General features: G+C 48.2%; 3 protein-coding genes across 7 annotated transcripts; all 3 read left to right on the top strand.

Annotated features, from left to right (window-relative positions):
• Positions 1 to 12,321: 12,321 nt before the first annotated feature.
• On the top strand, positions 12,322 to 14,586 carry SMIM40 (small integral membrane protein 40). 2 transcript variants are annotated; one of them, XM_060307805.1, is made up of 2 exons: positions 12,322 to 12,675; positions 14,133 to 14,586. In XM_060307805.1, exon 1 carries the CDS (start codon positions 12,394 to 12,396, stop codon positions 12,634 to 12,636), a length of 243 nt encoding a protein of 80 aa, XP_060163788.1. In that variant the 5' UTR covers positions 12,322 to 12,393; the 3' UTR covers positions 12,637 to 12,675; positions 14,133 to 14,586. The 2 variants fall into 2 exon arrangements, with proteins under 2 accessions (XP_060163788.1, XP_060163789.1); XM_060307806.1 differs by lacking the exon at positions 14,133 to 14,586 and adding an exon at positions 13,310 to 13,392.
• A 556-nt stretch (positions 14,587 to 15,142) lies between these two features.
• DAXX (death domain associated protein) lies at positions 15,143 to 19,501 on the top strand. Of its 3 annotated transcripts, none has more exons than XM_030871083.2 (8): positions 15,143 to 15,238; positions 16,138 to 16,393; positions 16,548 to 17,379; positions 17,505 to 17,719; positions 17,879 to 18,101; positions 18,262 to 18,736; positions 18,896 to 19,106; positions 19,295 to 19,501. In XM_030871083.2, the coding sequence occupies exons 2-8, from the start codon at positions 16,187 to 16,189 to the stop codon at positions 19,352 to 19,354; spliced, it is 2,223 nt and encodes a 740-aa protein (XP_030726943.1). In that variant the 5' UTR covers positions 15,143 to 15,238; positions 16,138 to 16,186; the 3' UTR covers positions 19,355 to 19,501. The 3 variants fall into 3 exon arrangements, with proteins under 3 accessions (XP_030726943.1, XP_030726941.1, XP_060163787.1); XM_030871081.2 differs by having other exon boundaries at positions 16,135 to 16,393; XM_060307804.1 differs by lacking the exons at positions 18,896 to 19,106; positions 19,295 to 19,501 and having other exon boundaries at positions 16,135 to 16,393; positions 18,300 to 18,437.
• Positions 19,502 to 19,930: 429 nt separating this feature from the next.
• Positions 19,931 to 23,072, top strand: ZBTB22 (zinc finger and BTB domain containing 22). 2 transcript variants are annotated; one of them, XM_030871079.3, is made up of 2 exons: positions 19,931 to 20,058; positions 20,946 to 23,072. In XM_030871079.3, the coding sequence occupies exons 1-2, from the start codon at positions 19,960 to 19,962 to the stop codon at positions 22,923 to 22,925; spliced, it is 2,079 nt and encodes a 692-aa protein (XP_030726939.2). In that variant the 5' UTR covers positions 19,931 to 19,959; the 3' UTR covers positions 22,926 to 23,072. The 2 variants fall into 2 exon arrangements, with proteins under 2 accessions (XP_030726939.2, XP_030726940.1); XM_030871080.3 differs by lacking the exon at positions 19,931 to 20,058 and adding an exon at positions 20,204 to 20,282.
• The last annotated feature ends 114 nt before the right edge of the window (positions 23,073 to 23,186 follow it).

Here is a 23,186-nt window from a genome sequence, read left to right as displayed (position 1 = left end):
GGTCCTGGAAGATCCCACATTCTGTGGAGCAACTAAGCCCATGCACCACAACTACTGGGCCTGTGCTCTAGAGCCCCAGAGCCACAACTACTGAGCCTGCATGCTGCAACGGCTGAAGCCCATGCGCCTAGAGCTCGTGCTCCGCAACAAGAGAAGCCACTGCTCACCACAATTAGAGAAAGCCTGCGCGCAGCAACAGAGACCCACCGCAGCCAAAAATAAATAAATAAATAAATAAATAAATAAAAATTTTAAAATAAAAGAAAAAAGTAAAAGGAACAGATCTAATATGGAGTCAGATTTGTTCTTCCTTAATACAGAACTAGCTAAAAACCCATTAAAAGACGCATTGTAAATAAAATTTTATATGTTTATTGATAGATATCAAAATGTATAATATATTTATGTGATTTTGATCAATTTGCTTTGTTGCTAATAGTTCAATCCAAAAGAAAAGTTTAAACATTTAGAATATTATGGTTAAAAGAAATTAAAAATAACTAATTTTAAAAAATATATTTTGTTACAGAGAAATATAGAAAGATCAATACAAGACTTTCACATATAAAATACATTAAGAAAAAATTATGTAGTGGAAGTGAATGAAATATAAATTCAAGGAAAAAGTAAATAATGTAAAATGTCCAGCTGTTGAAGAAGAGTTTATTTATATGTTTTATCTGGGTTTTTTTTAAAGATTTTATTTTTTTTTTAAAGTCTTTTAAAAAAAAAGACTTTTTTTTTTAAAAGTCTTTATTGAACTTTTTACAGTATTGCTTCTGTTTTATGTTTTTTGTTTTTTTGGCCTGAGGCATGTGAGATCCTAGCTCTCCGATCAGGAATTGAACCTGTAACCTTGCATTGGAAGGCGAAGTCTCAACAACTAGACCACCTGAGAAGTCCCTATTCATATGTTTTTCAAAAGGATGATGTTGAATATCAAAAAGCTATGGCATTGGGACTTCACTGGCGGTCCAGTGGTTAAGATTCTGCTCTTCCACTGCAAGGGGCACAGGTTCAATCTCTGGTTGGGGAACTAAGATCCCACATGCCTCACGACATAGCTAAAAAAAAAAAAAAAGCTATGGCATTTAGGTTCTACTGGTTACATTTAAAACAGTAATATAAACAGTCTTATTTTTAAATGTTGATATTTATAAGATACTAAAATTTTTACACTGTTTGTAGTTATTTAAATTTACAAGGAAAAAATTAGATATGAAGTAAAAGACATGCAGGAGGTCACATAGTTTTCCAAAATGTTTTTAGGGAACATGCAAGCAAAAAAATTGAAGACTAATGAACCAGTCCTGGTACTATTAGTACACCCAGGCAAGAAGGGACTCTGCCTTGAGCCCACATTTAAGAGGACACCTCATGTCAACACACACAAACAATTTCGAAGGGACATAGGGGTATCTCTGTTACTAAGGATCTGACACTTAATTCTGGCTCAGTGTATTAATTATCTCTTGTTATATAAAATTACCCCCAAACTAGTAGCTCAAAACAACACACATTATTTCATGATTTCTGTCAGTCAGAAACCTGGGAGAAGCTTAGCTGGATCCTCTGCTTCAGGGTCTCGCATGAAGCTGCAATCAGGGTGTTGCCAGTGGTCTCCTCTGAAGGCTCCGTTGGGGAAAGACCTGATTCTAATCTTGCTCCATGGATCGCTGGCAGGATTCAGTTCCTTAAAGGTTGTTGGACTGAAGGTATCAGTCTCTTTTTGGCTATTTCCCAGAGGCCACCCTCAGTTTCTTGCCATGTGGGCCGCTCCAAAGTGGCAGCTTGCTTCTTCAAAGCCAGCAATAGAGTGCCTACAAGACAAAAGTCATGACTTTTAATCTCAGAATTGACATCCTGTCACTCTTTGCCAAATTCTATTCAATAGAAGCAAGTCACTAGGGGACTTCTCTGGTGGCGCAGTGGTTAAGAATCTGCCTGCCAACGCAGGGGACACGGGTTCAAGCCCTGGTCTGGGAAGATCCCACATGCTGTGGAGCAACTAAGCCTGTGTGCCACAACTACTGAGGCTGCACTCTAGAGCCTGCAAACCACAACTAGAGCCTGTGGGCCACAACTACTGAAGCCCACGTGCCTAGATCCCGTGCTCCGCAACACAAGAGAAGCCACCACAGTGAGAAGCTCATGCACCGCAACAAAGAATAGTCCCCGCTCACCGCAACTAGAAAAAGAAGCAAGTCACTAGATTCAGTCCACACTCAAGGGGAGGGGATTACATATGGGCATAACCATCAGAAGGTGGAGATCACTGGGAGTCATTTTAGAAGGCAGCCTACTAGACACAGCATGACCATAAGTCTAAACATCTGCTGCTATAATTAACACTATTCAAGTTGCAAGGAAATGTGTCTCCTTACCTCTTGTCCTTTATCATTGAAACAAAAGGTGATGGTGACCAAATGCTGTGAAGATTCATAGGTTTTGCTGTTGCTGACCCTGCAGATGGCCACTTGTTTGGGATGCAGGAGAATTTAGCAGTGATAGTGATTAAGTAACAGAAAAGACAAATCAATTAACTTGTCAAACCTTCTCTCAGTCAGTATGAATGTAGTACCTTCTTACATAATGATGTACCCTTTCCCAGTAGGGTCACAGTTGACCACAGTGGCTGAGGAACATGTTCCTGTACTAAACAATTAATATTACTCTTCAATTTGTATACATGCATATGTATGTATAACAAATATGGCACATGAAGTTACACTGGCAACTAAATAGGCATCTAATACTTGAATAGTTTTATTTTTATAAAAATATTTCATAGGATTTAATTAAAATTTCAAAAAGTTAAATTTTCAACTGGCAGCTTTCTTTTTTTAAATTAATTAATTTATTTTATTTTATTTTTGGCTGTGTTGGGTCTTCGCTGCTGCTCGTGGGCTTTCTCTAGTTGCAGCGAGTGGGGGCTACTCTTCCTTGTGGTGCGCAGGCTTCTCATTGCAGTGGCTTCTCTTGTTGTGAGCATGGGCTCTAGGCATGCAGGCTTCAGTAGTTGTGGCACGCGGGCTCAGTAGTTGTGGCTCACGGATTCTAGAGTGCAGCCTCAGTAGTTGTGGCACATGGGCTTAGTTGCTCCGTGGCATGTGGGATCTCGCTGGACCAGGGCTCAAACCTGTGTCCCCTGCATTGGCAGGCAGATTCTTAACCACTGCGCCACCAGGGAAGCCCTCCCTTCAAATGGCAGCTTTCTATAAATAACTTTTAATATTTATTCAGTATAATTTGCAATTTACACTTCAATTTTAATAGATGATTTAAATATTAGAAAAATAACATTTGAAAGCATGATAATAATTTTAATTTTACATTAACTTCATTATATGTCTTCATGAAAATATATTGAAATTATGTAAAGTTTGAAGTCAGTTGCATTTAAGTTTTATTTTATTTTTAATTAACTAATTAATTTTTGGCTGCGTTGGGTCTTCGTTGTTGCGTGTAGGCTTTCTCTAGTTGTGGCGAGCAGGAGCTAGTCTTCATTGCAGTGTGCAGGCTTCTCATTATGGTGGCTTCTCTTGTTGCGGAGCATGGGCTCTAGTTATGTGAGCTTCAGTAGTTGTGGTACGTGGGCTCAGTAGTTGTGGCACGTGGGCTCAGTAGTTGTGGCACATGGGCTTAGTTGCTCCACGGCATGTGGGATCTTCCCTGACCAGGGCTTGAACCCGTGTCCCCTGCATTGGCAGGCGGATTCTTATCCACTGTGCCACCAGGGAAGTCCTGCATTTAACTTTTAAATTCTTTAGCCCATTACTGTTAATAGAACATAGATTATATGAAAATCTCAGTTATAACAACATAATTAGTGACTTTGCAAAAATGAAGATAAGAAAAATAAATGGTTTGAAATATATATTTATTAACTTGTAAATAATGCATGTCTCTTTTAAATTGAGGTAACATTGATTTATAACATAAGTTTCATGTGTACAACATTATACTTCTACTTATGTTTACACTATAGTGTGCTCACCACCAAAAATTTTGTTTCCATCCATCACCACAAAGTTGACCACCTTTACCCTCTTCACCCTCCCCTCATCCCTTCACCTCTGGTAGCCACTGCTCTGTTCTCTGTATCTACGTGTTTGTTTTTGTTTGGTTTGGTTTGTTCATTTATTTATTCATTTATTTTTTTTTAAATTCCACATATGAGTGAAATCATAAAGTATTTGTCTTTCTCCATCTGACTTATTTCACTTAGTGGAATACCCTCAAGATCCGTCCATATTCTCTCAAATGGCAAGATTTAATCTTTTTTATGGCTGCATAGTATTCCATTTAATATACATACACCACACCTTATTTATCCTTTCATCTGCCAGTGGGCACTTAGGTTGTTTCCATAGAGTAGCTATTGTAAATGATGCTGCAATAAACACAGGGGTGCATATTTCTTTTAATTAGTGTTTTCATATTTTGGGGATAAAACCCAAAAGTGGAATAGCTGGGTCATATGGAAATTCTATTCTTAATTTTTTGAGGAATCTCCATGCTGTTTTCCACAGTGGCTGTAGCAGGTTACATTCCCACCAACAATGTACAAGAGTTCCTTTTCTCCCTCCACATCCTCATCAACACTTGTTATTTCTTGCCTTTTTGATAATAGCCATTCTGACAGGCATGAGATTATATCTTGTGATTTTGATTTGCATTTCCCTAATAATTAGTGATGTAGAACATCTTTTTCATGTGCCTATTGGCCATCAGTGTGTCTTCTTTTGAAAAATGTCTATTTGGCTCCTCTGCCCATGTAAAAAAATCAAGTAGTTTTTGAGTTGTATGAGTTCTTTATATATTTTAGATTTTAAGCCCTTATCAGATATATGATTTGTAAATATCTTCTCCCATTCTGTAGGTTGTCCTTTCATTTTGTTGATGGTTTCCTTTGCTGTGCAGAAGATTTTTAACTTGATATAGTCTCCTTTGTTTATTTTTGCTTTTGTTTCCCTTGCCTGTGGAGACATATCCGGAAAGATATTGCTACAATCGATGTCAAAGAGCATACTGTGTATGTTTTTTTCCAGGAGTTGTATGGTTTCAGGTCTTACATTCAAGTCTTTAATCCATTTTGAGTTGATTCTTTTTTTTTTTTTTTGCATGTTGGCTGTCCAGTTTTCCGCATCATTTATTGAAGAGACTATTCTTTCTCCAGTAATGCACATCTTTATTTTGTTACTCATCCAGCCATATCTGGTCCACCAAAAGAATACCTAGGTACCTGCGATAATAATTAAATGTAGTCATTTTGATATTTTTTTCCAGCTGTGTTGCTTTACGCACATTCTTTTGTTGTTATGAAAGTAAACTTGGTAAAGTAAGAGTAAAGAACATACCTAACAGTTTATTAGCTTGATGATTAACTTTAAAAAATTTAGACCTATGATATGTGAGCCTCCATTTTTATTCTTGCCCTGGGGCACCTTCTTTTCTCTCCTCAAATCAACTCCCTCATGCCCAGCTGATGACATTACTTCCTAGTTCACTGAAAACCAGGGACAACAGAAAAGAACTTCTTTTTCCACTTCCCACCTTCTCCTACATTTCTGCCCTTAGACTCTGTCTCCCTCCAGGCATCACAAATGTGTCTATCTAGGGTCACCCCCTCCACTTGTGCACTGAATCCCAGTCCTTCTCAGTCAAGAGCATCACTCCTACAATTGCACTCCCTGGTCCCTGTCCCTGTCTACTCTGTCATTCCTATCAGCATATAAAAATACCAATATATGTCCATTTTAAATATCCTTCCTCTGAGCCCACATTTCTTTCTACATTATGCTGCATTTCTTTCCTTCCCTTTATGGCAAAATTCTTTGAAAGGACTGGCTGTACTCTTGTTGTCTTTCTCATCTACTACTTTGTCTTGAACTCTTTCCATTTCTTCTGTCAAGAGGTTGGTTTATAGACTCACAGACATAGAGAACAGACTTGTGGTTGCCAAGGATGGGGGGATGGGGGAGGGGAGGATTGGCAGTTTGGGATGAGCAGATGCAAACTATTATATGTAGGATGGATAAACAACAAGGTCCTACTGTATAGCACAGGGAACGATATTCAATATCCTGTGATAAACCATAATGGAAAAGAATATGAAAAAGAATATATATATATGTATAACTGAATCAATTTGCTATACAGCAGAAATTAACACAACTTTTTAAATCAACTATACTTCAATAAAGTAATTTTAAAAAAGAAGTGGGTTATGAGGTCCATACCTCCTCCCCTTAAATCTAAACATGTTTGTAACTGTCTTATAACCAACAGAAGGCAGCAGAAGTCATACTGCATGATTTCTGAGGCTAGCTCAGAAAAGATTATACAGCTTCTACCTTACTCATTTCAACATGCTCTTGGAGCCATGAGTGCCATGTAAGAATCTTAACTATCTCAAGGTTGCCATGCTGTGAAAAAGCTCATGCTACATGGAGAGGACAAGTGCAGGTGTTCTGGCCAACATCCCCATTAGAGAGTCAGCTGACAGCTAGCATCAACTGCCAGAAATGTGACAGAAGATGCCTCCAGATGATCCCAGCTCTCAGTGGTTAAGTCACCCTCAGCCTTTAAGTCTCCCCAGATAAGGACCCAGACATCACTGAGCAAAGACAAGCCATCCTTATTGTGTCCTTTCTGACACAGTATTCCATGAGTATAATAAAATGGTTGTTTTACACCAAGTTTTGGGGTGGTATGTTAGGTGGCTATAGTAAATGGAACAGTGTGTGTGTGTGTGTATGTATGTATGTATGTATGTGTATACATATATACATTCATATATTTCCTAGCTCTATTTGCTGAGAAGGCCTAGGAACGATGGCATCATAGTAGCAATGAAGATATCTGGCACCCAGATCTTGGTTTCCAAATACTACCCTTTGTTAAAAGAAGCCAGAGAGGGCTTCCCTGGTGGCACAGTGGTTAAGAATCCGCCTGCCAATGCAGGGGACACTGGTTTGAGCCCTGATCTGGGAAGATCCCACATGCGTGGAACAACTAAGCCTGTGAGCCACAACTACTGAGTCTGCGCTCTAGAACCCTCGAGCCACAACTACTGAAGCCTAGAGCCTGTGCTGCACAACAAGAGAAGCCACCGTAATGAGAAGCCCACGCACTGCAATGAAGAGTAGCCCCCGCTCACTGCAACTAGAGAAAGCCCACAGACAGCAATGAAGACCCAACGCAGCCATAAATAAAATAAATAAATTTATTAAAAAAAAAAAAAAAAGAAGCCAGAGGCTCTTGAAGAAATGGTTGATTCCTGGGCTGAGTCAGGAAAAGTACAAATTGAGCCTGAATTACCTCTTGTACCAGAAAGTAATCAAATAATGTTGTAGACATTGCAAAAGGACACAGGAACCAGCTTGGAGCACTTTCTCATTTGCCAAATTTGGGATAATTTTTTTCAACCTTACTTTCTGTTTAATTCATTTTGCCAAACAAACATAGTGAAAACTTTAATCTGACTAATTGTGCAGAAAATAGAATTTGTAGCAAACATAACAGGATAGACTTAAGTCCCTGGCAAGCTGGATCTCCACGAGATCCCATAGATTGCCTTGTAGATGGCCTCCTGGGAGGGAGGTCCTAGGAGGGAGAGGCACAGATCTGCCAGTCCCTATCAGAAGCACAGGCTGCACGTGGGAAGGAAAAGCACAAAAAGTAGAACTGATGTTACTTGGATCTCTTATCATTACATGTGGAAGAGTTCTGATTAATGGCCAAACTCAAGGTGTCGTCTTCCCAAACCCATAGTCCTTGGGCATCCTGCCTGCATCCGTAGGGGATAAGTTTCAAGTTCAATGGTTCTGAAGCCTCTGCTTCACCAGAACCTGCAACGTAAATTTGGGGGTGGGGGTGAAGGTGGGGAGGGGTAGACAAAGTCATAATTGCTGGTGTCACTGGTGCAGAGTCTGAGATCCCAGACTTCAGGAGCTTGCTTCAGGAGGAAACAAGAGAGGGTGCCAGGTCACCAGCAAGAGCCCAACTGCCCTAAGCCTCAGTACTCTCAACCAGTGCCCCAGGAGTATGAGGGAGTTCAACAGCGGCGGTCTAAGGTCCCCACTAAGCTGCTAGGTGTCTGGGAGTTCCGAAGGCCGAAATGGCACTCGTTCACATCCTGTGCTTTTTGCGGATGACAGCCATAGCCAGCAGCCGATCCCTCTCGAGGAGTTCTTCACAGAGCTTGGCCTCAGTGAGACACAGGTGAGGATGCTGCCCTTCATCTCCTTCATCTTCACCTCCATCAGCGCCAGGATGTCCAGCTGCTCGTCCAGCTTGCAGGAGCTCCTTCTCCGTGGTGCCTGACGACAAGTAGAGTGGTTCGAGCCAGTATCAGGGAAGCCCTCACAGCCCTCCCCGCCCCCCACCAGCTGGGGGCCCTTGGGGCTGTGGCAGCCTCTAGCTCCGATGCTGCAGCTGCTGGGGCTGTGGCCTATGAACTCCACTTGCACCACCAAGCCCATGGGCTTCCCATCTTCTCCCGTGGGAATGGTGGGCGCCAGGTGGCACGGATCCCAGAGTCTGGCGCTGCCCAAATTTGGGATAATTTGTGCATGAAATTAATGATGATAGTAACTAACTACAATTAATTAAATAAAATAGAAATGCATGGGTCCAGGCAATATAAGTAAATATAGTAGTAATGGATTACAAGTTATTGAGTAAAATTGGAATCCATGAGTCCATATGATATAAATAAATAAATGAATAAATGAGGGAAAAAGAAATGTTCTTTTATAGTCGATTGTTGACTGAAAACTGAAGAAGAAATGACGGAGTAAAAAAAAAAAAATCACCATTTAATAAACATCATTGGGCTTCCCTGGTGGCGCAGTAGTTAAGAATCTGCCTGGCAATGCAAGGGACACGGGTTCGAGCCCTGGCCCGGGAAGATCCCACATGCCGCGGAGCAACTAAGCCCATGCACCACAACTACTGAGCCTGAGCTCTAGAGCCCACAAGCCACAGCTACTGAGCCCACGTGCCACAACTACTGAAGCCTGCACGCCTAGAGCCCGTGCCCCACAACAAGAGAAGCCACGACAATGAGAAGCCACAACGAAGAGTAGCCCCCGCTCACCGCAACTAGAGAAAGCGTGCGCACAGCAACGAAAGACCCAACGCAGCCAAAAATAAATAAATAAATAAATTTTAAAAATAAAAATAAACATCGTCATGCTTATTCCGATGAGAGTCATAAAGGGATGCTAAGGCAGGTAGGTGGAGATTTGGTGATGTGCCAGATACTTAGGAATTACAAAGGGACAGTTAGGACTTTAAGGTGGAGAACCTGCCAGACTGGTTTGGCAGCATCAGGAGTGAGATGGTTTTGCCTCCAGCAACTTCTGATGTGATACACAAAGGCCGCATCATTTCTCTCTTGCCCCAACATGTACTTAGGTTGGAGAGATTGTACAGAAATGAAAAGCCTGTACTCTTTAAAACTAATTCATGAAAGAGAAAGACAGAAGAACTGCCCACATTGAAGGAGTCTGCAGATATGTGACTACCAAATGCGATTTGTGATCCTGGACCAAAAAGGACAGAGGCATTAGTGGGACAGCTGATGAATTCTGAATTGTACCTATAATTAGATAGTGGTGTTGACTTCCTGATTAGGATGGTGTATTTGTTTGCTAGGGCTGCCATAACAAAGTACCACAAACGGGGTGGCTTAAACAGTAGAAATTTATTTTCTTACAGTTCTGAAAGCTAGAAGTCAGAAATCAAAGAGTCAGCAGGGTTGGTTCTCTCTGAGGGCTGTGACAGAAGTCTCTTCCATGCCTCTCCCCTAGATTCTGGTGGTTTGCTGGCAATCTTTGGCGTTCCTTGGCTTGTAGACACATCAACCCTATCTCTGCCTTCACATTCACATGACATTCTGGTCTTGACATATGCTGGTCTGGACGTGATGTTCTGGTCTGGACATGTCTGTGTCCAAATTTCCCCTTTTTATAAGGACATCAGTCATATTGGATTAAGGGTCCACCCTACTGCAGTATGACCTCATTTTATTTTAACCAATTACATCTGCAACAACTCTATTTCCAAATAAGGTCATATTCTGAGGTACTGGGAGTTAGGGCTTCACTATCTGAATTTTGAAGGGACACAATTCAACCCATAATAGATGGTTATATTGGGGTTGAAATAAGCAAATATAACCAAATGTTGACAAATGGGGAATCAGGGTGAAAAGGATACCAGAGTTCCCGATACTGTTCTTAAGTGTTTTCTGTAAGTTTGAAATTACTTCAAAAAATTTTTTAAATTCAATAAAGTGCTGAGTTTATGTATTACACAAGATCTTAGTGCTGAACCTATCATGGGGAAGGAACTATAAGGAGATGATAAAGGTGTTTGGGTGGCCTTATTGCAAACTTGCCTGAGACATAGTGAGGGTATCAGAAATTAATACATTATGTTTACACAGCACTTCATAATTTACAAAAAAAAAATCTGATTTCGTTTGTCCCTCCTGACAACTTTGTGAGGCAAGACTTTTTCAATTTTAAAGAAAAACTAAAGAAAGGTCAGCTGACTGGCCCAAGGTCTCCATCATACAACTGTTAAAGGTAAACTGAGGCATGTTAAAATTTTAAGTTTGAGCAAAAAATGCATTCAAATGGGCCCGCACCAAACCAGAAGTGGTTATGAGCGCTCCTCAGACCTCAGCCAGAGGAAAAACTTAAATGGAGAAAGTGTGGAAACAGAGAAAGGAAATTATTTGATTGGCTATAGCTTAGCCTAGTTGGCTGTGTGTGATTGGTTGTCCTTTAGTGTTTTTTTGTTTCGTTTTGATTTTGTTTTTGTGTTGCCTGTGCCTCCCAGCATGCAGGATCTTAGTTCCCCAAACAGGGATCGAACCTGTGCCCCCTGGAGTGGAAGTGCTGAGTCCTAACCACTGGACTGCCAGGGAATTCCCTCCCTTGGCATCTTGATTACATGACCTTGAAGCATTTACAGGTTTAGATTTTGGCTTGCTTAAGTAGGCCGCCATGACATTAGAGCCACTCAGTCTGATGGCCTCCTTGTTTAATTAACACAACTAATAAATGATTAGTTTGGACCCTGATCCAGTTTTTTTTTGACTTGTAATGACCTCCTGTGGCGGTAGCAAACGATAACACGAGTTGACTCTAAACAAAACTGTGACTTCCCTGGTGGTCCAGTGGGTAAGGCTCCACGCTCCCAATGCAGGGGACACTGTACGATCCCTGGTCGGGAACTAGATCCCACATGTATGCCTCAACGAAGTCAGCATGCCACAACTACAACCCAGCGCAGTCAAAATAAATAAACAAATATTTTAAAAACAACAACAACAAAAAACCTGTGACATCCTTTGTACCATTTTGGGTAAACAAGTTCTTCCCAAGAAAACAATGTCTTCTTATTAAGATCAAACTGGAGTTTAGGTAAGAGACCATAGAGGCTCCAGATATGAGGTTCACTATGGACCCTTTCCTCCGCTGTCCACACTCCACCCCCCAACCACCACCTACGGGGCGGGTGTGGGCCGGTCTCCACATGGACTTCGATTTCCCTCACGAACTTTCAGGCCAGTGCCTGGGGAACAGGGTCCAGAAAAGGCCTTCAACCCGTGCCACAATACAGCCTCTTGGACATTTCCCACCAACTCTCAGGCCACGCCCCTCACGCACAAGCTCGCTCTTCCTTATTATTGCCCCAATAGTTAAGTCCCAATCATTCTCCTTCGCACCGCTGGCCAATCATGTTCTTTCTCTTTTCATAAACCTCCGCCCTGGCTCCTGCAGTCCAATGATTGATACAATCGTCTTCAAAGTCACGAAGCAAGAGTGCGGGGTTTCAGCGCCGCAACCTCGGGGCCCCACAGACCTGGGGAAGAACTACGAGCCTGCGCGGACTGTAGCCACCGCTGCTCGCTCTCCCCCTTCCCCCCACCTAGGTTAGGCGTGTCCCCCCCCCCCCCCACCCAATGTAAAGCTGAAAAGGGCCTTAGGTGCTTGACTAGCATACTAGGTCCACTTGCTCCCTCTGTCTGTAGGGGCCCAAGACCTTGAGCCTTAAGCTTAGAGGCCCAGAATGACTTGGTCAGCTCCAGCTGGCATGTCTCTGTTGGGCCTTCAGCTTCCGAAACACAGAATTATAAAACGGTAAAGCTGGACAGACTTTAGGAATTGTTTAATCCAGACCATTCACATTGCACTGACTGTTCCAAAGGCTCAGAGGCCCTCCTCTCCTTTCTTTCTCTTGGTTGGGGGAATTAGGGTCAAGCTCCGCTGGTGCAGGACTTGCCAACACCACGTCCCTTAATCCTGGCCAGGCTGAGTAAGGGCTTCCATCCCAGCCTCCGTGCTCCAGCCAGCTGTCACATAGTGGGTTAAGATGGCTGAGGAGGAGGGTGATGTGGACGAGGAGGACGTGTTCCTGGCGTTTGCCCGGAGGCCCTCTCCTCCCAGGGGTCCCCTGCGGCAGGCCATGGACAAGGCCTTCTTTATCTTCCTGGTCCTCACCCTGACACTACTGACGCTGGAGGCTGTTTATAAGCTGCTATGCCTGTTACCATGGGCAAAGTTTGGGGACTGGCTCCTGAGAACACCTCAGATGGAGGAGGAGCTGGAACTGTGACCGCCTTTCCTATAAACGTCCTCTTTCCCTGCCACAGAGGTGAGAGGGGAGAAAGGGGGAAATGGGGGCTTTGGAGGGACACTTGGAGAGCTGAGAGCAGCTATCTTAAAATTTCTGCACCTGTACTCCGGGAATTAATTTTGAAAAAGTTTATAATCCTCAGGTATTTTTAAGTAAGCACCTAAAACTTTTCATCATACATTAACATTGTTTCAAGGATGTAATTCCTGGCATACAAAAAATATTCACATTTTAAAATAAAACAATTAAATCAATCTTTTGTGTGTCCAGGGGAGTTGAAATATCAGAGTGACTTGATATTCACCACCACTCGTTTAAAAATATAATTGGGAATCCTTCCTTTTCTTCTTCCATCATTCTCTTTTCTCCTAGAACTTCTATTACCATTCTACTTCTCCACAGACAATTTTATCCTTTTATACTTGAAAGTCTTTTATTGACCAATCTATCACTCTTTCCTACATAAACATATATATTAATTGAGATGAAAAATATTTTTCTTTCTTGTGACCATAAGACTCTAGTTTTTTAGAAAAATTTCTTCTGGGTTATCATTACAATTATTATGTGAGCAGAACTGATTAAATAGCATAAAGATTGTACACATTTTCATAATTGTTAATATTAAAGGTACATTTTTTTTCTGTTTCAGCTTGCAGGATCTTAGTTCCCTGACCAGGGATCAAATCCCAGCACCCTGCTTGGCAACACAGAGTCCTAACCACTGGACTGCCAGGGAACTACCTAAAAGTACATTTTAAGTGAGATAGACGAGGTGGTGCTCATGGTGCCTTGAAGAAACAGGTTACATGTCTCTTTATTTAAGACAAAGTAAGGGAATTCCCTGGCCGTCCAGTGGTCAAAAGAAAAACAAACACAAACAAACAAAACCAAAAAACAAACAACAAAAAACAAGGTAACATCCTGAGATTTCATGATTGAGAACTACAGTATCCTTTTTTTTTTTTTAAGAGGGAGAAAGTCTATTGTAAAAGAGAAAAGGAAGAAGGAGAAGCTCTACTGCAGGAATTTACTGAGGAAAACAAATTTTGGGAAAATTGAGAATCTGGAAATTAAGTCCCTTATATCTCCCAAATCCGAGTACCCTTGGGCAAGTCTTCATGTCCCCCAATTTGAAGACTTAGATGACTGGAGAGAAGTGGTGTGGGATTCTTTAATGGAAGGGAGAGTTTGAGGTTCTGGGACTCTGAGGGCTTGGGGATGTAAGGGTCTGTGGTCCCAGAAAGTGGCAAGATGCTCACCATCTGTGGAATTCGCAAGGATGCAGGATGTGGGAAACTCAGCAGTTGGAACCGTATTAACATTTCCGCTTTCCCCAGAAGCTCACCTTTGGACCCAGCTCTGCCTCCGCGAGTCCCTCCAGCTTCCCTAAAGCTGGGTTAGGTGGTGGGGGGGGGGGTGGCGGGCGAGGCGGGCGTCAAAGTCGTTTTCTTCTCTCTTCCTTCTTTCATCAGCTCTCTCAGAGGAAGAGGACGAGAGAGACTCGAGGTATTTTACGAGCCTCATTTCGTCTCACAGCCCTCACAGCGGCAATTGGCACAGATTCTTCTCAGAACCCCCTCCCCACATCGCCCGTCCTCAGGCCCTGGAGCCCCTGGACAAAGCACGGCCTCCTGGTCATCAGCGCCTGCGCCTCGGGAATCCCCTCCAGAAAAGGAAGGAGAACCACCCAGGTCCCACCTACTTGGTTGGTCATTAGTTCTGTGGTGGAGCTTGAAAAGCAAACCAACAACAATAGCAGTAATAATAACACATTTGTACAGCGTGTTGTGCTCATTTGTATGCATGTGTTATGACTTCAAGATTGGGAGATGTAGGCAACTGGATGTAGAAATAGCTTCTGGACAGCGACAAGGGAGCGCACAGCCCATAGAAAGGAATGACAGGCACATTCGATTAAGCCGTGGAAACTGGTACCTGGCAGGTAGGAAAGCAGCGCCAGAAGGCTTGTCAATAGCCCAGTGGATGGAAAAGGTTTTATTTCCCTCTTAAGAGATTCCCGCCCTTCCGTGCACCCTTGTGCAGCCTTGGAGGGCCGATTCCTCAGCTGCCCTGTTCCGTTCCCCCCTCCCCTGCTTGGACAGGTGGCTCAGTCCTCCCGGCACGCAACTCGCCGGCAGCTGGGCCAGGATGCGGGAAGTTTCTGATTGGCGGAGTGGCAGAAGCACCGGGTGAAAAGAGCTCCACTGGCGGCGCGCCCCAATCCGGGCGTAGCCAGCGCCGTACGGCAAAATGGCGTCCTCCAAGCATTTGGGACGCCCGGATGGGACAATTCCGTCCCCTGCAGGTCAGGGGGAAGGGAGCCGCAGACTATGTGGGCGGCATTAGAAGCCCTCGCGGGGCGGGTCCACCGTCACTTCCGGCCACCGGGGGCCGGGGGGGGGGGGGGGGGGGCTGGATTCCGTACGACAATATGGCCGCACCTAGGTGCCTGTAGCCGGAAACTCCGCGGCTTCCGGTCCGGAGTAGGGCCTGCGGTGGGAGGGGGAAGGAAGACGGAGGGAACCGTGCGAGGTTCTGAGATCAGCGGCGAGGGTCTTCTCGAGAGACTGTTTCTGAGGTGGGGGCCGGACGGTGCGGGGAGCGAAGGCGGGGGCGGGAATGTCGAGGGACAGGTACTGGGGGGTTCCGGGCGCTGAGTCTGAGGGGCAAGCTGTGGTACCTTCCTTCCTATCCCTGAAGGGGAGTGGGGCGGCCGGGGGCTGAACTGGGGGAGGGGTACTTGGCGGGAAGCTCATCTAGGGGAAGGACCGGACTCAGGGCTGGAATCTGAGTGGAAGCAGGAGAGTCCAGTGTGGGGCTCACTATCGGTTACAGGTCCCAGAAAGAGAATGGGGAAAATTAGGGTGGGGTGAGAGGGAGGGGGACTTGAGGTGAAATATCTCCAACCTAACGCCCCGGTTTGAGGAGAGCCATCAGAGGGTGGAATATGGAGATAATTTAAGTAGGAGAAAGGGGGATGGATTGTTGGGAGGGAACCTTCTTCGCCTCAGAGAGTCTTGGAGTTGGGGTGAACCTTCAGGATGGAGTGAGGATGTGGATTTGATGTGTGTGAGAACGAAAGGGGAAAACACCTGAGGTGGTGCCAGCGGGGGTGTGGTATCTGTTCGAGGGGATGTCAAGGAAATCTGGAGTGCAATGTGAGAGGTCGTCCAGGGGTTGAGAGGAAGAATCAACTTGCCAACTATGAGAAATAGTGGGGAAATGCAACTGAAAGACCGGATATCGACGTGAGGGGTGGAGCTGGGGGTGGGACTTAAGGTTTTCTGATGTTTTGGGGCTCCCATAGTAAAGGGCCCAAAAAACATATGGTACTAATGGTTGCTGAAGATAGGCAGTGAGGACACTGTTGGGCATGGCTGGGTGTTTTGAAACCCAAGAAGACTGAAAAATGTGTGAGATGAAGGGATGGGGCTATGCTGGAGGGGCTCTGTCTGAGGCCCCATCCCCTTCCAGCAGGAATTACGAAATCCCCAACACTTCCTCCCTCCGGGGGATTTGATCCCCCATGGCCACCGCTAACAGCATCATCGTGCTGGATGATGATGATGAAGATGAAGCAGCTGCTCTGCCAGGGCCCTCCCACCCACCCCCCAATCCGGCCTCACCCAGGGCAGAAGCCCCTGGCTCCTCTCAGCCCCATGGGGCTGGAGGAAGCAGTAGTTCGGGCGGCAAGAAATGCTACAAGTTGGAGAATGAGAAGCTGTTTGAAGAGGTGAGCTTTAGGGGAGAAGATTCTCGTACCCCAGGGAGGGGGATGGCTGACTGGCTCTCCTGTCCTTTCTTCCCCACTAACCCCACCTCACCTTCTTTCTCTCAATCCCATCCCTTGTCTCTTTCCCCCTCCCTTTTTCTCCTGAACCTTCCAGTTCCTTGAACTGTGTAAGACGCAGACGGCGGACCACCCTGAGGTGGTCCCGTTCCTCTATAACCGGCAGCAGCGGGCCCACTCTCTGTTTTTGGCCTCGGCGGAGTTCTGCAACATCCTCTCTCGGGTCCTCTCTCGGGCCCAGAGCCGGCCAGCTAAGCTCTATGTCTACATTAATGAGCTCTGCACTGTTCTCAAGGCCCACTCAGCCAAGAAGAAGCTGAACCTGGCCCCTGCTGCCACCACCTCTAGTGAGCCCTCTGGGAATAACCCTCCCGCAGACCCCTCCTTGGACCCCACAAGTGCTGAGACCACTGCCTCTGAGGCCCCAAGGACCCATGGTTCCCGGCGGCAGATCCAGCGCTTGGAGCAGCTGCTGGCACTCTACGTGGCAGAGATCCGGCGGCTGCAGGAAAAGGAGTTGGATCTCTCAGAATTGGATGACCCAGACTCCGCTTACCTGCAGGAGGCGAGGTTGAAGCGTAAGCTGATCCGCCTCTTTGGGCGGCTGTGTGAGCTGAAAGACTGCTCTTCACTGACAGGCCGGGTCATAGAGCAGCGCATCCCCTACCGTGGTACCCGCTACCCAGAGGTCAACAGGCGCATTGAGCGGCTCATCAACAAGCCAGGGCCTGATACCTTCCCTGACTATGGAGACGTACTGCGGGCTGTAGAGAAGGCAGCTGCTCGGCACAGCCTTGGCCTCCCCCGACAGCAGCTTCAGCTCATGGCTCAGGATGCCTTCCGAGATGTGGGCATCAGGTTACAGGAGCGTCGCCACCTTGATCTCATCTACAACTTTGGCTGTCACCTCACAGATGACTATAGGCCAGGTAGGCATTAGTGAGATGCTCCTTGGTAACCCTCATTCGTCAGGTGTGTGGTGGAGGGGGTGTCTCTCTAGTCCCTTCTTCTAGGGTTCTGGGTGAGTACACTGACTTTATATCTTCCCACATAGGCATTGATCCCGCACTGTCAGATCCTGCCCTGGCTCGGCGCCTGCGGGAGAACCGGAGCTTGGCTATGAGACGGCTGGATGAGGTCATCTCCAAGTATGCAATGATGCAAGACAAGAGCGAGGAGGGCGAGAGACAGAAGAGAAGAGCGCGGCTCCCCCAAGCCACCCCTTCCCACTCTGCAGACCCCTCCAAAGCCTCCTTGGATTCTGGTGAGGTATGGAAGGGAATACACCCTTCAGAGAGACCTTGTCCTTCCACTGCACTGGCCAGGAGGGAGTACGTGGTGACTGATCATGGCGTGTGCAGAAGGAATGCAAGAAGCAGCCCCTCTGGGGCAAGGGATTCCATAGAGAAACTCCTTTGTCCCCTGCAGGGCCCTAGTGGGATGGCATCCCAGGAGTGCCCTACCACCTCCAAGGCTGAGACCGATGATGAAGATGAGGAAAGTGATGAGGAGGAGGAGGAAGAGGAGGGAGAGGAAGATGAGGAGGAAGACGAGGAGGCCACAGATTCTGAAGAAGAGGAGGATCTGGAACAGATGCAGGAAGGTCAGGGGGACGATGAAGAGGAGGAGGAGGAGGAGGACGAGGAAGCAGGTATGTCAAGGAAACAGTATTCTTGTCGGTTCCCTCTACTCTGTTGGGCATGAGCCCCGTTTGAGATCCTTCCCTTCTTCCTCTTACTCCTAGTGTCCTCTCAGCAGTTTTCTTTCCCCTAGTTCTTTTGCTACCCCTCCCCTCTTTTCTTCTTTTCCAGGGAAGGATGGAGATAAGAGCCCCATGTCCCCACTACAGATCTCCACTGAAAAGAACCTGGAACCTCGCAAAGGGATCAGCGGGTCGTTGGGGGAGCAGCAAAACAAAGGACTCACAGTGTCACCATCTTCACTGGCAGAAGAGCCCCCGGCCCCCTCCAGCGTAGTTGCTGAAAGCAGTGGAGAGCACCTCGAGGAGTTGCCCCTGGAGGAGGAGAGCCCTATGTCTCAGCTCTTTGAGCTAGAGATTGAAGCCTTGCCCCTGGATACTACTCCTTCCCCTGAGGAGAGGGACGTTTCCTCTTCCAGGAAGCAATCAGAAGACCCTCTCACCACTGTCTTGGAGAATGGAGCAGCCATGGTCACCTCCACTTCCTTCAACGGAGGCGTCTCTCCTCACACCTGGGGAGATTCCAGTCCTCCCCACAAGAAATCTCGGAAGGAGAAGCAAACAGAAGCCGGGCCATTAGGAAAGAGGTAACAGCAATAAGGAGGAGAAAGAGGGAAGCCAAGGAGGGACTGCGGGGGCTTTCTGAGAGGAATACTGTGGAACGGAGTCTGCGAGGAGAAACTGGAGCTCCCCCTCCATCCTCAGTCTCCACATACCCTTCCACCCACATATGTTTCTGTCTCTAGCTATGTGGAAAGGCAAAGGGCAGTGCATGAGAAGACACATACTCTGCCCAGCCCGCCTTCCCCCTTGGCTTCCATGGCTCCAGTTGCCGATTCCTCCACAAGGGTGGATTCTCCTAGCCACGGCCTGGTGACCAGCTCCCTCTGTAGCCCATTTCCAGCCCGGTTGTTCGACACCCCACAATCACAACCCTCCAGACCTGGTACTTTTAAGGTAAGAGGGGGAGGCTGTGTTTCCTGACTTCATTCTCTTTCATTGTTCAGTTTGGGGTATTCTGTCTGCTGCACTCATCACCTCCTCTCTCTTCCCACCCCAGTTTTTGATCTCTGATAAGTCCTTCCCTTGGCTTCTCGTCCGCTGTGTTCCAGACCTCTCTGACTCTGTCTCTCACTCCCCTGCAGATGAGTGTGGCCACACAGTGCGATCCAGAGGAGATCATCGTGCTCTCAGACTCTGATTAACTGCCTCCCCCTCCTCCCTGCCTCCAAAATGTTTTGGGATAGTATTTGGAGGACGGTGGGAACCAGACGACTGAGGAAGGGATGGACTGAGCTAATCGTCTTTTGGTGGTTTCTTTAAAAAAAAAAAAAAAAGCTTAAGTTTTACACAGAAACATTAATAAACAATAAAGTTCTTTTCTTATTGTATTCCTGTCTTTTCCTTGTCCTGCTCTCACCAGCTGGTGATTGGCATGAGCTGTTCTCTGGCTCAGGGTTAGCCGTTCCCCCGGGATAGCCCTGGATCTGCCCTTTCCAGCTGCCTTCAGCACGCCTCTCGCGGAGTTTTTCTCGCCCTCAGGCCTTCTCCTTGCTCTCTGCCAGGCGCTGAAAAAATGTACTTCAGCCTCCTGAACGCGCTTTACTTTCTCACTTCGAGCGGTAGCAGTAAAAAGGCCAATCACGGGCCGACTCAAGGTTATTTAGCCAATCCAGGCCCGGAGGTAGGGGGCGGGGTTTCAGGGGGACTGTCAGAAGCTGGGAGACCGGGGCGATTAGATCCCGCAAACCCGCTAATGGCCACAGCTCAGGGGCGGAGCCCAGGCAGCGACGGCCTAGACCCATCGCCAATGGGAAGAGGCAGGCTTACCGAATTAAAGGGGAATGAGAACTTCGGCCGAACCGAGTCCTGCGTCCTCAGCGGCGGAAAGAGACCTGGTACCCTTAAGGTGGAAGGACGAAGCTGTTCTTTAAAGGAGAAGTGGCCGAGTCGGCCGAGTATTGCCCAGCGGGTCGGGCGGGGTTCCCGCCTGTGCCTTTAAAGCCTGAGGGGCGGGAGGCGGAGCGGAGGCGGAGGGCGGAGGGAGTCGGCGCAAGATGGCGGCGGGAGGGGCCCAGGCTGCGGCTCTGGCCGCCGAGTGAGGGGCGGGGGGGCCCGGGGGCGCGCGGCCCGGTAAGCGGGGACGCGCGGGGTTGGGGGGCGCCTTCCGGGTGGGAGAGGAGGTCGAAGTAGCGCTTGGGGCGGAGCAGAAGGGGGCGGGGTCCGATGTGGGCGGGGGTAGATAAGGGGCGGAGCCCAAAAGCCGTAGGCGGGTCTTGAGGTGGGCGGGGCCTAAATGGGCGGGGTTGGGGATAACTGGGGGCAAGGTGCGTGGCCTGCGAGAGAGCCGTGGGGTGGGGGGGGCACGGCCTAAAGGGAAGTGGAGAGAGGGGTGGTTTTCAACACCAGAGCCAACCTGCCCCCCTCCCAAGAAAAGGGTACAAAACCCCAGAAAGGTAAATTTTGGAAAGTCAGGTTCTCAGGCAAATGGGAATTTCTGAGGGGAGGCACCCCACTCTCCAAGAGCACCTTATTTCTGTAACGTCCAAGGAAAGATCACTGGATTTGGAGTTAGGACACCTGCATTTGTGGGTGCTGCCACTTAATGGTGTAACCTTGGATAATCTCTTAATCTTTCTGAGCCTCAGTTTCCTCATCTGTCAAATGGAGTTGAAAGGAATACCTACCTTATAGTGTCACTGTGGGGAGTTACTCAGATAATGTGTGAACATGTTTTTAAACTGTAAAGGGCTGTGTCATTATGGGTTGTTATCATTCTTCTCTCTTTCTTTCCAGAGACCCCCCCGGCCGCCCTCCTCCTTCCCTTGTTCCTGTGGCTGGGGGGGTACCCCTTCCCTCCACACCATGGAGCCATCTCCCCTGTCTCCCAGCGGGGCAGCACTCCCCCTGCCTCTATCGCTGGCCCCACCACCACTGCCCCTGCCTGCAGCGGCAGTAGTGCACGTGTCCTTCCCCGAGGTGACCAGTGCCCTCTTGGAGTCTCTCAATCAGCAGCGGCTGCAGGGCCAGCTCTGTGATGTGTCCATCCGAGTGCAGGGACGGGAGTTCAGGGCTCATCGTGCTGTCCTGGCTGCCTCTTCCCCTTACTTCCACGACCAGGTCCTACTCAAGGGCATGACCTCCATCTCGCTGCCTAGCGTCATGGACCCAGGCGCCTTCGAGACTGTCTTGGCTTCAGCTTATACTGGTCGCCTCAGCATGGCCGCTGCTGACATTGTCAACTTCCTCACAGTGGGGTCTGTGCTCCAAATGTGGCACATCGTGGATAAGTGCACTGAACTCCTCCGAGAGGGCCGGGCCGCAGCCACCACCACCACCATCACCACTGCTGCAGCCACATCGGTCACTGTCCCTGGTGCTGGGGTCACCTCAGGGAGTGGGGGCACCGTGGCCCCTGCCACTGTGGGATCCGTACGCTTCCATGCCTCCAGCCGGGCCAGTGAGAATCAGTCCCCCAGCAGCAGCAACTATTTCAGCCCTCGGGAGTCCACTGATTTCTCATCTTCCTCCCAGGAGGCTTTTGCAGCTTCTGCAGTGGGCAGTAGGGAGCGTCAAGGAGGTGGCCCTGTATTCCCCGCCCCTGTGGTTGGCAGTGGGGGGGCTACCTCTGGGAAGCTGCTGCTGGAGGCAGATGAGCTGTGTGATGACGGTGGGGATGGGAGGGGTGCAGTGGTCCCTGGGGCTGGGCTCCGCCGGCCCACCTACGCACCCCCCAGCATTGTGCCGCAGAAACACTGGGTATATGTGAAACGGGGTGGAAACTGCCCAGCACCAGCGCCCCTCGTTCCCCAAGACCCAGACCTGGAAGAGGATGAGGAGGAGGAAGACTTGGTGTTGACCTGTGAGGATGATGAAGATGAAGAGCTGGGGGGTGGCTCCGGGGTGCCACCAGGGGGAGGATCTGAGGCTACCCTTAGCATAAGTGACGTCCGGACCCTGTCTGAGCCTCCAGACAAGGGAGAGGAGCAGGTCAATTTCTGTGAGTCCTCCAATGACTTTGGCCCCTATGAAGGTGGGGGTCCTGGGGCAGGGCTTGATGATTCAGGGGGACCAACCCCTTCCTCCTATGCTCCCTCCCATCCTTCGAGGCCCCTGCTTCCACTGGACATGCAAGGCAACCAGATCCTGGTCTTCCCATCCTCTTCATCCTCCTCCTCCTCCTCACAGGCTCCAGGCCAGCCACCAGGGAACCAAGCTGAACATGGGGCAGTGACCCTGGGGAGCACATCGGCAGGGGCCCTGGGCATGCCGGGTGGCACCGGCGGGACTCCTGGAGGGACAGGCAGTGGGGATGGAAATAAGATCTTTCTGTGTCACTGCGGAAAGGCCTTCTCCCACAAGAGCATGCGAGATCGCCATGTGAACATGCACCTCAACCTGCGGCCCTTTGATTGCCCCGTGTGCAACAAAAAGTTCAAGATGAAGCATCACCTGACAGAGCACATGAAGACACACACAGGCCTCAAGCCCTACGAGTGCGGCGTCTGCGCCAAGAAGTTCATGTGGCGAGACAGTTTCATGCGCCATCGGGGACATTGTGAGCGCCGGCACCGCCTAGGCGGCGGGGGCGGGGCCGGACCCGGACCCGGGGGGACCACCGGGCCAGCCTTGCAGCCCAAGAGAGAGTCCCCCGGCGGCGGGGGCAGCGGCGACGAGGCGAGTGGGGCCACGCCCCCGTCCAGTCGACGGGTCTGGTCCCCGCCCAGCGTCCACAAGGTGGAGATGGGCTTCAGTGGGGGCGGAGGAGCAAACTGAAGAGGCGAGCTACTGGGGGTAGCTTTCCGGGAAGAGGGATTAGGGATCACTAGCCAGGGGCGCTGTGGCCCGTAGGTGATCTCCCAACACACTTACTGTCTTCCTATCTCTATGGACTTGTATATATTCTGGAGAGGGAACCGCCTCGCACCATGGGCCACCCCTTTCTACTCCTCAGCCCCTCCTCCCTAAAGTATCACCGGAACTCAGCCCTTCCTTCCCTTCAGATGGGTACACTGAAGCCCCAGCTCCCGAGTAGGG

Source organism: Globicephala melas, chromosome 11 (assembly GCF_963455315.2).
Source record: "Globicephala melas chromosome 11, mGloMel1.2, whole genome shotgun sequence".
Lineage (NCBI taxonomy): Eukaryota > Metazoa > Chordata > Mammalia > Artiodactyla > Delphinidae > Globicephala > Globicephala melas.
Note: the sequence above shows the minus strand (reverse complement) of the source record. Positions and strands in the feature narration are given on the sequence as shown.